The sequence below is a fragment of the Paramacrobiotus metropolitanus genome, unplaced genomic scaffold, assembly GCF_019649055.1.
Source record: "Paramacrobiotus metropolitanus isolate TYO unplaced genomic scaffold, Prichtersi_v1.0 Parri_scaffold0000069, whole genome shotgun sequence".
NCBI classification, from domain to species: domain Eukaryota; kingdom Metazoa; phylum Tardigrada; class Eutardigrada; order Parachela; family Macrobiotidae; genus Paramacrobiotus; species Paramacrobiotus metropolitanus.
This window is the reverse complement of record NW_026570289.1, coordinates 108,469-121,327: the sequence shown is the minus strand read 5'-3', so window position 1 is coordinate 121,327 and position 12,859 is coordinate 108,469. Positions and strand designations below refer to the sequence as shown.

The 12,859-nt window shown below is 42.7% G+C and overlaps 1 protein-coding gene across 1 annotated transcript; it reads right to left on the bottom strand.

Moving 5' to 3' along the window:
* Positions 1 to 11,603: 11,603 nt before the first annotated feature.
* On the bottom strand, positions 11,604 to 12,859 carry LOC129594593 (uncharacterized). The gene is made up of 2 exons (XM_055491332.1): positions 12,766 to 12,859; positions 11,604 to 12,704 (listed from the first exon to the last, which is right to left on the bottom strand). The coding sequence occupies exons 1-2, from the start codon at positions 12,810 to 12,812 to the stop codon at positions 11,768 to 11,770; spliced, it is 984 nt and encodes a 327-aa protein (XP_055347307.1). The 5' UTR covers positions 12,813 to 12,859; the 3' UTR covers positions 11,604 to 11,767.

Genomic DNA, 12,859 nt, shown 5'->3' with positions numbered 1-12,859 from the left:
TCTCGCTAATAAACCGAAACGCGTTGGGTTTAGAGCCGCTGCAGTACGTTCTGCGGTTTAAACTTGATTTGGTACATATAAACTCGTCTCCATACTGACACCATTTATGTGGACTAGGTTTTTTTGGGATTCGATATTTTAGTCCACTGCGTGTACTTCACAAAACCGTGGGAAAACACGGAGATTTTCAAGCGGAATTTATTATCTACAATGCATTGTAACAATCCTCGAATCAGTTATGACATAAGACTAGGAGAACACGATGAAATCATAATGATTCATAATTCAACAGTCAAATTACGCTCACACAAAAACGGTCAAAAGGCGCAGACTACGCACCGGAACAGTAACAAACAAAAACACCCCGATGACAGAAAAACAGGAAGAATCTTCAGTCAATGATGTGTGTAACAAGAATGACGAGGAGTCTTGGGCCAAATTGTTGTTGTTTCCGCTCGAGAATCTGCACGCACCTCCTGCTAAGGCTGGGCGAGGACCTTCCTTAGCCGCTTCTGTGAAGGCAAACTTGCGCGGCACACCTTCAGACTCCCCTCCGCTCAATACTACTAGGATCAGGGCTAGCAAGAAGAAGTCCTCTGATGAAAAGTTACGCAAATTAGTCAACGCCAAACTGCAGGATGGCGACATCAGTGGTGCGGTTAAAGTGATGACGTCTGAAGAATCAGTTGCTTCGCTGACGGATGACGTTATTAAAGCGCTACGTCATAAACATCCAGATCCACCAGCGGATGTGGATACAACGGTCTGCGACGTCAATTCTGTAACTCACAATGTCTCTCCGAACGAGATTTTTGTCGCTGTTAGATCTTTTCCTGCAGGCTCTTCAGCTGGTCCAGATGGTCTTCGGCCGCAGCATTTGAAGGAGATGGTTAGTGTCCCGGGAGAAACCGGAGAGTCTCTGCTGACGGCCTTGTCCAAGTTGGCCAATCTGGCTCTGACTGGTGTCATACCTCCGGCGGCTAAAAGGGTGTTTTTCGGTGGGATGTTGACGCCACTTTTGAAGAAGAGTGGAGGAATTCGTCCAGTAGCATGCGGCTGCACCTTGCGGCGGCTTTTTGGAAAAGTCATTAGTCGTCGTGTTCATGATGAAATGGGAGAACTATCTCGCCCCGTGCAGCTTGGTTATGGTACACGTGGAGGAGCCGAGGCGGCCGTGCATGCTGCTCGAAAATTTGTTCAGAGCGACTCCACAAAAGTTCAGGTTTTGTTGAAACCTGATTTTGCTAATGCGTTTAATACTGTCCGCAGAGATGTGTTGCTGAAAAAAGTCGCCGAAGTAATTCCTGAATATTTTGCCTTTATCTCTGCGGCATACAGCACGCCGTCATCTTTGTTCTGTGGAGACCAGATCATAGCCTCTGCCCACGGTATCCAGCAAGGGGATCCCCTTGGACCTCTGCTATTCTGATACTTTGTCCAAAGAATTACAAGCAGCCTTGAATATCTGGTTTCTGGACGATGGTACATGCGGCGGGGATCCGGATACCGTATTGGGTGATTTCGTAACTGTATTAGAAAAGTCATCCGCATTGGGCTTGCAGCTGAACTTGGCCAAATGTGAACTGTACGTTTTTGGTGGCACAGAAAGTGAACGTTTGGATGTTGTGGAGAGTTTCCATTCTGTTGCACCGGAGATACAGCTCGTCTCAACGGAGCAGTTGGACCTGCTTGGTGCCCCACTGACGGATTTGGCAATAGGGCGAGTGTTAGATGGAAAGATCGGTCAGATACGGCGTCTGACTGATCTGCTTGGTGTGTTGCCAGCGCATCAGTCATTGTTCCTTTTGAAAAACAGTCTTTCGCTGACGAGATTGTTGTTTACTCTTAGGTGCGCCCCGTGTTGGAAGTGTCCAGAAAAACTACGCCAGTTCGATGATACTGTCAGAAAAAGAGCAGAAGAAATAACAAATGTGGAAATGTCCGAACCTGTGTGGCGGCAAACGATTTTGCCTGATCGCTATGGGGTAATCGGCCTTTGCACGGCAGAAGATATAGCTTTGCCTGCATATCTGTCTTCGTGTTACGCTAAGATTCTCTGGTCAATGAGATTATACCTGACGCAGATCAAAACTCTCGAGAGGATGCGGTCAAGGTTTATCAAGAAAAAATTGGAGAAGACCCACCGCCTCTGCAGAGCCGTCGTTTGCAGCCAGCTTAGACCGGTTTGATGTACGACAAGATGCACCGTCTCTTAGTGGAAAATGCCGACGTTATTGCTAAAGCTCGCTTGTTGGCCTTGTCTACGAAAGAGTCATCTGCATGGTTGTCGGCGCTGCCTGTGTCCAGCTTGGGAAGTCTCCTGGATGACATGAGTTTACGAGTGGCTGTGGCTTTGCGTTTGGGTGCTTTTATTTGTAATGAGCACAAATGCCGCTGTGGTGAAATGGTGGATAGATACGGTCATCATGGTCTTTCCTGTAAGAAAAGTGCAGGACGGCTGCGGCGCCACAGCGCGCTTAACAATATAATTCAGCGGGCTTTCGGATCAGCAAAAATATCCGCCATCTTGGAACCTCCTGGTTTTGATAGGGAAACTGGAAAGCGGCCGGATGGCATGACTTTGTATCCTTGGCAATATGGAAAATCTTTAGTGTGGGATGTCACTGTAGCTAACACGCTTGCGGCAACCTATATCGGTCAAACTTCTGATCACCCTGGCGCAGCTGCGGAAGCCGCTGAGATTCGAAAACTGGGAAAGTATGAGAAGTTGAGAGATCGGTACATTGTCCAGCCTTTGGCTTTCGAAACTTTTGGTGGTTGTGGCCCGAGTACTCAAGGTTTTATTTCGGACCTGGCCAAACGTATCCGGGAGCAGACTGGAGAAATCCGTGCGAAACAGTTTTTATTGCAGCGTTGCAGTTTAGAAATTCAGCGGGGCAATGCTGCCTGTGTTCTTGGTACAGTTGAGTATAGTCGCTCCCTTGATGAACTGTTTTTGGTTTTCTAGATGATGTATTATAATAGTATCTTACGGATTTCTGAACAACCATAACGATTAAATACCCATCGGAAGAATGTGGCTGGCCAGTTACAGCCGATTCAGTACTGATGTTGATCCAGGTGACACGAATCTAATCCCGGTCTTTGAAAGCCAGCTATTCGAAGGCGGCTGGAGAGAGACCGATGGCGCCGCTTGCACATTGCAGACGGCGATTAATCCCCATGACCTTTACTTGCTTATAGAGGCCAAATTTCATCAGGGCGCACTTTTCGCGAACAGGTGCGTTTTTCAGATTGTTATGCTGTCCATACTGCGCTTGGCCACCACCAAATCTCCTCAGTGTTGGGAATTCCGCAGGCGCCAGTGCTCGGAATGTACAGTAGAACGGGCTTTGCCTACTAACCGTAAGGGCAACGTTGCACTAACCTACGAGCACAAATTACAGGAATTTTAGGCAGTCGCATTTTTATTACAGGCATGTACAAATACGAGAAATAATTGTGGAAAATTGTTTGAATTGTGACATTTTGATTTCTAGTGCGCAGAGTCAGTAGAAAAGAACTCGTCTAGGTCGACGGAAGTGAAGGGGCAAAATCCGGCCAACAAAAAACGTAAGTCTTAAAACATAAAAAAAGACGCACGCTATTCATTTTGTAATCGTTTCTACTAAAAACCTGCTAGACGTTTTGCATAATTTTTTCCATAGTTCTACGTTTCTTTCAGTTAACTGATCTCACTTAAATAATTCAAACAAATATTTCTGCTGATCAGATGTTTTCATAACTGTACTCATTACATACACAATCAATTTTATTTAGCGGATCCCGCTCAACCGAGAAAGAAGCGCAACACCTGCGCCATCTTCTTTCTTTCTGACGAAGAAAATGAAAACCCCTTTGAATTTCAACCGAGCGCTGCTGCCGGGAGGTGGGAGCAAAGCGGCCTTCTACAATCCGGTAATGAGAGCCCTCGGAAAGTTTAACACTATAACAACTAAATTGTGGTGGCTGTCAGCAAGGTGCAGTGCGGCGAGCACAGCATTCCGAAAACGGCGTCTGTGGCAAGTGTATCGAAATAACTGAGCCGTGCACAATTTACGACAAAATTTTTATTGGACCTACAGACGGTTTTGTCGAATGCCGGCGAACGGTTTAAAATAAACGCCAACGAAGAACAAACGTTACTTTAGTATAGGCAATATATTGCTGTCAAATTCCCGAACAGATAGCTGATCGTATGCCCCCCATTAACACGCTAATAACGAATTTTTTGTGTGGTTTTCCTTCAGATTGTTTTAACAAAACTAGCAGTGCAATATCAAAAATTATTTGTCTCTTGTTCAATAAAAAGAAACGACGCCCGATTTCCCGATGCAAAAACTTCAATGAAAACCCTAAATAAAATCGCAGAATAAACGTTCTGGGAGAAACGGTTCTTTGACATTTTTTACATCCCGCTACGACCTTTACACTGAACACCTCTACAATGTCCAAGCGGAAACAGCGACCGTCCTGCTTCCCTCCGTACACATTCAGTCAGGACAGAACCCTATTAATTATGGTCTAGCAAGACGCTGCTTTGTATCCCAGCTTGATTAATTTGCAGATAAATTCGGGACAAAGATTAGCCACATTATTTTTGAAACCTTATACTTGGAAACATGAAACGATTAATATCCGCCCAGAGACTTCGCGCAGGCTGAAGAAAGTCGGACAGGAGTGATGTCAATGCCATAATTTGGTAAATAGGCGGGATGATCGAATTTCAACGACACATTGACACCATATTGCTTATATCATCGGAAGACTACTGTATTTCATCTGGTCGGCCATAAGAACTACCTTTTTTTGTGGAGTATACTAGTATATGCAATTCGCAACAATTATTATAAAAGATCCGCTGCCATTCTGCCATCGGGTACCCATCACCGTAAGGTTTGATCTGCAGACGACAGAAATACCTCAGTCATTTGCGGTAGCAAAATTGAGCATCTTCCTGGCTGCGCAATCCTTTCACCTTTTTTTTCCGAATTATTTTGGCTAACAATTCCAGTGAAATTTCTCACGAATGGAACGGATCAACGACATTATTACCAGTGTTCTTGTTTATAATAATAACAACAATCCTCATTAACGGCTTTGTGCTGAATCTTTTTGCCACCAGCCGCTCACTGCAGTCATCTTTTGGTGTGTATTTAATCGCTCTTCTCTGTGCTAACATCTTCGAAACGATAGCCGACCTTATAAATCTCCTACAGTACATTGCGCAGCGATGGTACTTCACATCCTTCGTGTGCGGTATACAACTGTACATGCTGTATTTGGGCGGTGCTGCTGTCGACCACGCTCACCTGATGATCACCCTTAACCGCCTCTGGGCGACCACGTTTCCTGTTAATTATCGCAGCCATCATTCCGGGAAAATCGCAGTAATCCTCTGTTTTATTGTCGTTGTGTACTGTCATCTGTTAATTTGTCCGTTCCTGATGACAGATCTGATTTACCATCGTTCAAATATGCAAGTAGCCACGGATTGCAGTGTGGCGGTCGATGCTCAGCCGATATATTCACAATTCATCGAAGTGTGCATCTTTGTGGCTCCCATGGCAATAATATTATTGTCATATCCCTGCTTACTGCTTCGACGGAAATATTCCGGGCGAGTGGCGAGCAACAGAAGTGTTGCTTCCAACAGCGGAAGACAGGAAGGGACTGCGTTAAAAAAAGGTCATCGCGGCTTTCGGATTTTGTCGGTGCTTACGATGAGCATTCTCATATGTTGGACACCTAACAAGATCTACTGGATAGCGTTACAGTTTATAAATGTGGAACTGCCGCTGCTGCATACGATAGGGGATTTCCTCATTTGATACAGAGAATTCTGGATCCATTTCTGTTTATATTGGCGGTCAAAAATTTTCGGGAAGCTGCGCGGGCCAGGCTGCGTTCGTTCTGTTAAGAAATCAGTTTTAGAACAAATTCAGGGCCGGATCAAGTTTTTCGGTGTTTTTATTAATCAATGGCATGGCAATAACAAGTCAATCTGGCAAGTCAAAAAGTGGATCTCGAACTTTCAAAGTATGCAGAACAGTTCGGTACCAGTTCAGTTGTGGTTCGGCCAGTTTTAAAATTATACAATTGTACTACGGTGATCTTAAAGATCTCAACCGGTTCCGAGTTCTAACCGAAAGTTCGCGTTAAGCAAGATTTGTATTTTGCACTTGCATCATAATCAAATGATCCGGACAAGAAAATCTGGGAGTTCAAAATGCTTTCTACAAAATATTAACATTAAAGAGAAATTTTGCTACGCAGGAAGCCAGAAGCCTGGCAAGGAAGAAGAGCTGCTGCATAAAGCGTTCAGTCACAGAGTGCGATATTTGCGTTTGGAAGGTAAAGGTGCCCCAAAGGAATTCTATCCTGTTGTCTGAAGCTCTGTCCCTATCACACCTCCATCGTTATTTGGAATATACGGAAAACCAGTAGCGCTCCATTATGTGCGAGTAATTATCTTCAGTTTCATTAATCTTTTGCGTTTGTCTGTTTCTCGCATGCATATTTTATCTTTCTATGATATACTCGTATGTATGATGCGGGTCGTTCTTTATCTGGAAGTCTGATTGCACTTATGTTACATTTTCTTTGTTGATCCTATTTTTTTCTGCAGTATTAGCAGATAAGAAGGCTCAAGCTCTGCCGCAATAGTGTTGTAAAGTTGCTAATGACAGCTATTAACGCCTATGTTCGAGAAACGCCGACAAATAGTTTCGGGCAAATGGTCAGCCTCAGCTCGACCGCGGAGTCTCATGGTATCGTCAGAACATGCACGGCCACCGGGAAGGAGCGTATGCGTACGCGTCTATGCCATCGCAGACACCTGATGCGTGGCCAGGTGTCCTCCCTGATCAGTGGCCAGGGAGGTTGGCGACACCTGATAGGTGGCCAGGTGACTCCCACCTTGGGAGTTGGGACCACCACCCGATGCCCGGCCAGGTGCTGCCCCTGATGCGTGGCCAGGGGGATGAGACTGCCTTCTGGTGCGGTTCGCCACGTAACATAACGAGAGAGCTGTGCGAGTGAGGAGGTGCCCCAAACATTGTGGGGTTAGACGTGCAGGGGTTAGAGCGGATGGTGCGGATGGTTGGCGAAGCTTGGTGGTGCTGCAAATTGAGCATCTGAAACCAAACCATTTGAGGGTAATGAGTGATGACGGTCAGGTGATTGAAGATGCGAAAATTAGCTGGTGTGATAGTAAGATTTTTCCCGTAATATCGCAGTTTCTACAACACAAATAGTTGACCGATATTTTTAATAATACACTCTTTAAGAAAATTTATTTAAGATATTTGTATGATATTACCAAAAATGTGAATCACAATATTCAAGAAAATCAATTCTCTATTAAAGAGACTTTTCTACTGTACCCATAACAGACGCCAAACCCTTTGGTTGCTAGTGAAATTTCTGCCTTAAAACTCGTTCTTCGTCGTTTTTAGCTAGATCTCTTTCCGACTTGTTTGAGCAGCTTCTTTGCCGACGTTACTACCAAAACAAATAAGTTTACTTTGGCTTTTCTCAAAAAGGCCAGTTTCTCAAAACTTGCAATCCCACCAACTGAAGTGTGCTCTATCTGGTGGGGAAAAGTGTACAGAAATATAGTAACAGACTGGGAGGCGAGATATGAATTTTTAAAGTAATCGACCCAGAGCAGCCAGTACTGTAATTAATGACCGGCCCGGCTTACCATTTGCATGCCTGCGTATATGCAAGCGATTAGATTTGGACAAGAAGAGAAGTAGTAACAACAGCGGTTGATGGTAGTAACAATAGCGGGCTCTCCTATTGGTCGGTTTGGCCTGAGTACCGCCCCCATAAACTGTAGGGTATACGAATAGCGGATTATGGTCTGTGCACTGTACTGTATATACGTACAAATCAGTTTGGTCTGATGGTGTGTACGAATAGCGTACAGACCATCTACTGTGTACAATAGCGTACAGACCATTTAACCTGTGCTGGATGTACTGTGTACAACAGCGTATTGGTCGGTTTGATCTGTATACCGCCTACAATCTACTGTGTACAATAGCGTACAGGCCATGTACTGTGTACAATAGCGTACAGACATACTGTACTGTAAACGAATAGCGTACAGACCATTTAACCTGGATATTCTACAACAGCGTATTGGTGTACTGTGTACAACTAGCGTATTGGTCGGTTTGATCTGTAAACGTATACCGCCCATTTAACCTTATAACATAATCTTATTAATACACTATCTTATTAATAAACTAGTGTGATTACGGTTTGTACTGCCTGCTCTATAACCATCGGACAAAGGGCAGTCATGTTTTTACCACGCTCAAGTGTAATTGCTGTCTCGCTGAAATCAACTTGACTGCGGTTGTATTACATTTCCTGGACTGGCCTGTCCATCGATGCATGAATGTTCCACCCTTTGTTAATTAGCGTATACGTTAATTAAGTGTAATTACAAAAGACCTGTCTGCCTAAAATAATTGGACTGCTGGCTGGAGTATACCGCCTATCTATATACTCGTATCATATGTGCCGTGCAGCCACAGTACAAATTTGGGAGAAAACAGAGAGACCACTTACATTTGCGCGTCATATACGACTCTATCGTGTTTTTGGCCTGCAGTTTGAAAATATGAGCCAGTCGTCACCATTCTGAGCCGACAGTTTTGTTGGAAATTTCATTCTCGTTCGAGTGGTATAAAAAGCGGTACAATCGTACAAAGAAAAACACAACCGTGCGTAGTCTATTAAGTTGGTCTGAAGCCCATCAGCTAGGTTGGTTCACATTAGCGCTTTAGTCACTGTGCGCAGCTGAAAACCACAGCAAGCTGTACAACCATTACCGCACCGTTTATACTTGTACAGTAACAAAGTTTTCGGTATCCAATTACCTTTTTGGTAGTAACGGTGAATCATATATAGAAACCATGAATATTGGGAGACGACTATGGGAAAATTAATAATCCGAAGAATGTTGTGCTGTCCGGTTGCTTATATACTGTAATATTACTAAATGGGTACGTGTTTCTAATGCACTGTACATAATTTTATCGAAATACATAGTACGGGCTGCCTGCATACTGTACATAAATTTTCCTTTGCGTGGATGACTGACTTTGTTATATAATGTTTTGCACAGGCCCCGCACGAATGAATATTGCCCGATGACTATTAAAATATATGCAATTTCAAGCATGTGTTGCCCTGCGGTCGCTTACAGACTGTCATAATATTAATAAACCCGTACGTGTGTTTAGTAATATTGCGATACACTTTACCTATCGAAACACGGACTGTCTTCTTTGTTCATACAGTATATAACTTGCAATGATGACTAACGTGATGATGCCTAACGTGTAAAGTTACATGCATTTGGACTTTATATTGTACTCCTACTTATGGGTAAATATCAGCCCAGATATTTCTACTGTTCTTGGTCAAGTTGTGTTAGAATAGTTTGCGTTTCTCACTGCGTCCATGGTGACAAGCTTTCGATTGGTCACTGGACCTGGACAAGTAATTTCGGCAAAAAGTCAACAGTCTTGAATCCACCGCTACAGCTAGAGATTTTTGATGTACTTTAAAGTAACAAAATTGGTGAAGTAAAAGCTGAGATCCTTTGCCTCAAAAAGAGAGGGGCCGTAGTCCTTGGCAAAGATACTTAGTAGTCATATAACCAAGTACGGTGCTATTACTTAATTCATGTAGAAGTACTTTAATTCGTAGCACATTCTAAAAAGTACCGATTTGGCGTGCAGGAGTTAAACTTTTACGTAGTTTTCCAATTTACTTTCTCCATAGACTTAACATGTATTGGTGTTCGTTTTCGTGCACTTTTCCGATTGAGTTTTTGGTAATTTTTTGAATGCATTGCTCCTCTAACGAAAACTCCCGTATTTATTTCGAAGAAAAAGCAAAAAACCAAGAGCTATTCCTGCAAAGTGTGACAAAATACACTTCAACACGTACATTACAATGGCGTGCTCTGTTCCAGTGGATCGTACTTTGAAGGAAAGATTGTAAGTAATTACAGTTGCGAATAACAAGAACCGGCAAAATGGTATTATATAGAAGCATGAATTTTAGGTCAGCACCGATTTATTAAACCGGTGCTTGTTCAGTCACACCGGAACGTCCGCTCCGCTAGCAGGTTAGAGTGGAACATCTACAAATTTTCTACACTCTACTTTCTATGTTAATTTACACCTGCTCGCAGTAAAATTACATGTACTCGTACTGTTAATCATCGGCAACGGCAACTCCGGTAATAACAGCATTGTCTATTTTGTTTGCATTACTCATGGCAGCGAAGTAAGTCAAAATATCGATAATTACTACACAGACGAGTACGTAATTTGAAAGCTGACTGTTAGCTGCGGTCAGGAAAACATCGTGATGCAAAAATCTAGCTCCGGTATGTATGAACAGTTTAGTGGTCAAAAAGATGTCCACGTTTTCCCGCAAGGCGGCGTTATCTTTTGTCATGAAATTATCATGGCAATTCGCTGTCAACAAATTCCCAGGAGGATACAAGAACAGTAATTATCAACGACAGCTACGCGCCACTAAGCCAGTAAACTCTAACGTTCTTTCGGAAGCATCATAATTACAATTGGTGTACAATGATATGTTAACTGCAAAGCGCCGCCGCAATTTGTGTAACTATTGCCTGGCATAAATTTTGCAACAGTGTTGTCTTGACTCTAAACTTAAGTAATTAAATCAAATTTGTACGTTTTAAAAAATTTATTAAATTTTGATACGTGCTACTAATAAACCAGTGCATACAGTTTTCCGGCCATACAGTTTCTAGCCGCTATACCAACTATTATACTTGTACAAGTATTACAAACACATAGTTAGGTTTGTTATTGTATAAAATTATTTTGGCATTTGTGCGGAAACAGTCAACAGAGTACGGGAACACTGATACAATATTATGCGGAACCGTATTGGCCAGTATCAAAAAAAGGAAGTATTCTCAGTAATTATTGCAATATGGTTAATTTTTACCTGCGCAAAGCATTCCTACAAGAAGACAACCAGCTGTCCGAGGCATATCGTTCGTAAAGTTAGTTTGTAAAACTGATTTAAACCTCACACAGCGTAAACTCCTCAATTTTGCTTCAACACGACTAATGACTTCCACAGCCGTGTTAAGCTAGAGCATTTCTACGATAGCTTTCGCCTTCAGAGCTCCTTTCATCACAAACAGCGGCAACGTTTTCAAAGAGATCTGGTACCAAATCCATAATTTAAAGTTTTGCTCTGCAGGTAATTTTTGCTTCGGGCATAATGTCAGTACTAGCCCCAAAAAGTACCAATATTAGCCAGTAAACAAGGCAGCACAAAACGGTACTCGTACTGGGTCTTTAAAATACACAGTACGTACCTCCGAAATGGTGAATATTATTAGACATAACATACGAGAAGCGGAAGGGTTTTTTTATATGAGAAACATTCATACAGCGCTTTCGTACATTAGACGCATAAAATAATTGAAAAGGAACTAACCATAAGACAGACGAACTGCGCACAGTAAAGCGATGTTACCGAAAATTAATACACGGGCACTAACGTAAGTGTTGTACTTTGGAAGCATGTACGGAGTATATACTTTATAACGAAAGAACACACAAATAAACCATGTAACAAATGAGAAAACATGAGACAGCACTACGTAATACATCCATGGAAATCAAAGCCCAAAACAAAATTACGGCAAAGGTCGATTATATGCGTTGCTCCAAACGTTTAAACAGAGTTACGTTCCTTTTTTGGTTTGGAAGAGCAATGGCAAATGTTTGTCCAGGGCACCATAAATTCGAGTGCAGACATTCCATGATATTTTGCGAAACGGAGGATATATGAGGAACAAGACCGCGATAATAAGAACATTCTTGACCATAGAGCAGTACATGAGAATCAAATGTTGCTCTTGAGTCAAATAACCGATGCCGGTTACAATATACCATAATGCCACCATTGTCGGAAAACTCATGTTCAGAACAATCATGATAAGAAAACGTATGGATGCGGTAATCGCTTCCACCACTATTGCCCGTACACTTGTAGATTTAAGGATTGAAGCTGCAGTATTTTTATCGCTGAAGTTCCGTTTACGACGCGCTTGTGCCGCCAGTACGAGAACACGAAGCGGAAAGGTCAAGGTTAGAAAAGAACTGGAACCGTAATATACCGCGTTGTAGCCAATCCACCACGGTTCACGTAAGCAGACAATCATTAAACCCATTCCCGAAGAAAAATCTAATTCATTTCGACCAGCTGAAAACATTATCGCACACGCAGTCAAATTAAATGCAATGTTTATTATGTTAGCAAGAATTACGAAGCGATGAGAAATATGTCTGGTATAAAACACAGGAAATTCTATGCTGATCCATCGATCGGTGATGGCGCATAGCAGCGAAGTACTATAGCAAGTTTGAAGAAATGTTGCTGCGATGGGGAAAACATAAGAAATCCAGGTGGGCGTGTTAGCGTTATCGTAGAAGATAGTAACGGCGCTAATGCTCAGTAACGTAATCCCGTATATCAACTGTAAAACGCAGGTAGCGACGTTTGCGGTCACGGCAGCCGGTACAGGGTTTTTCCACTGCGAAAGAATGTATAAGCATATAGTATCCGACACAATGTTAAAGGACGCGAATACAGATATTGCCGTTGAGATCGACGAAGGCCTGAATAATTAAGAATTAGTCGGTAGCATACAAGACATAACTTCGAAAACTTGTGTTTTACCTGTTTTTGATACTTGTACTGTAAAGAGAGCAATTCGAAATAAGCATTCAGTCACAAACGTCTGCATATAAATGTAATGCGCTCTTATGCGTCG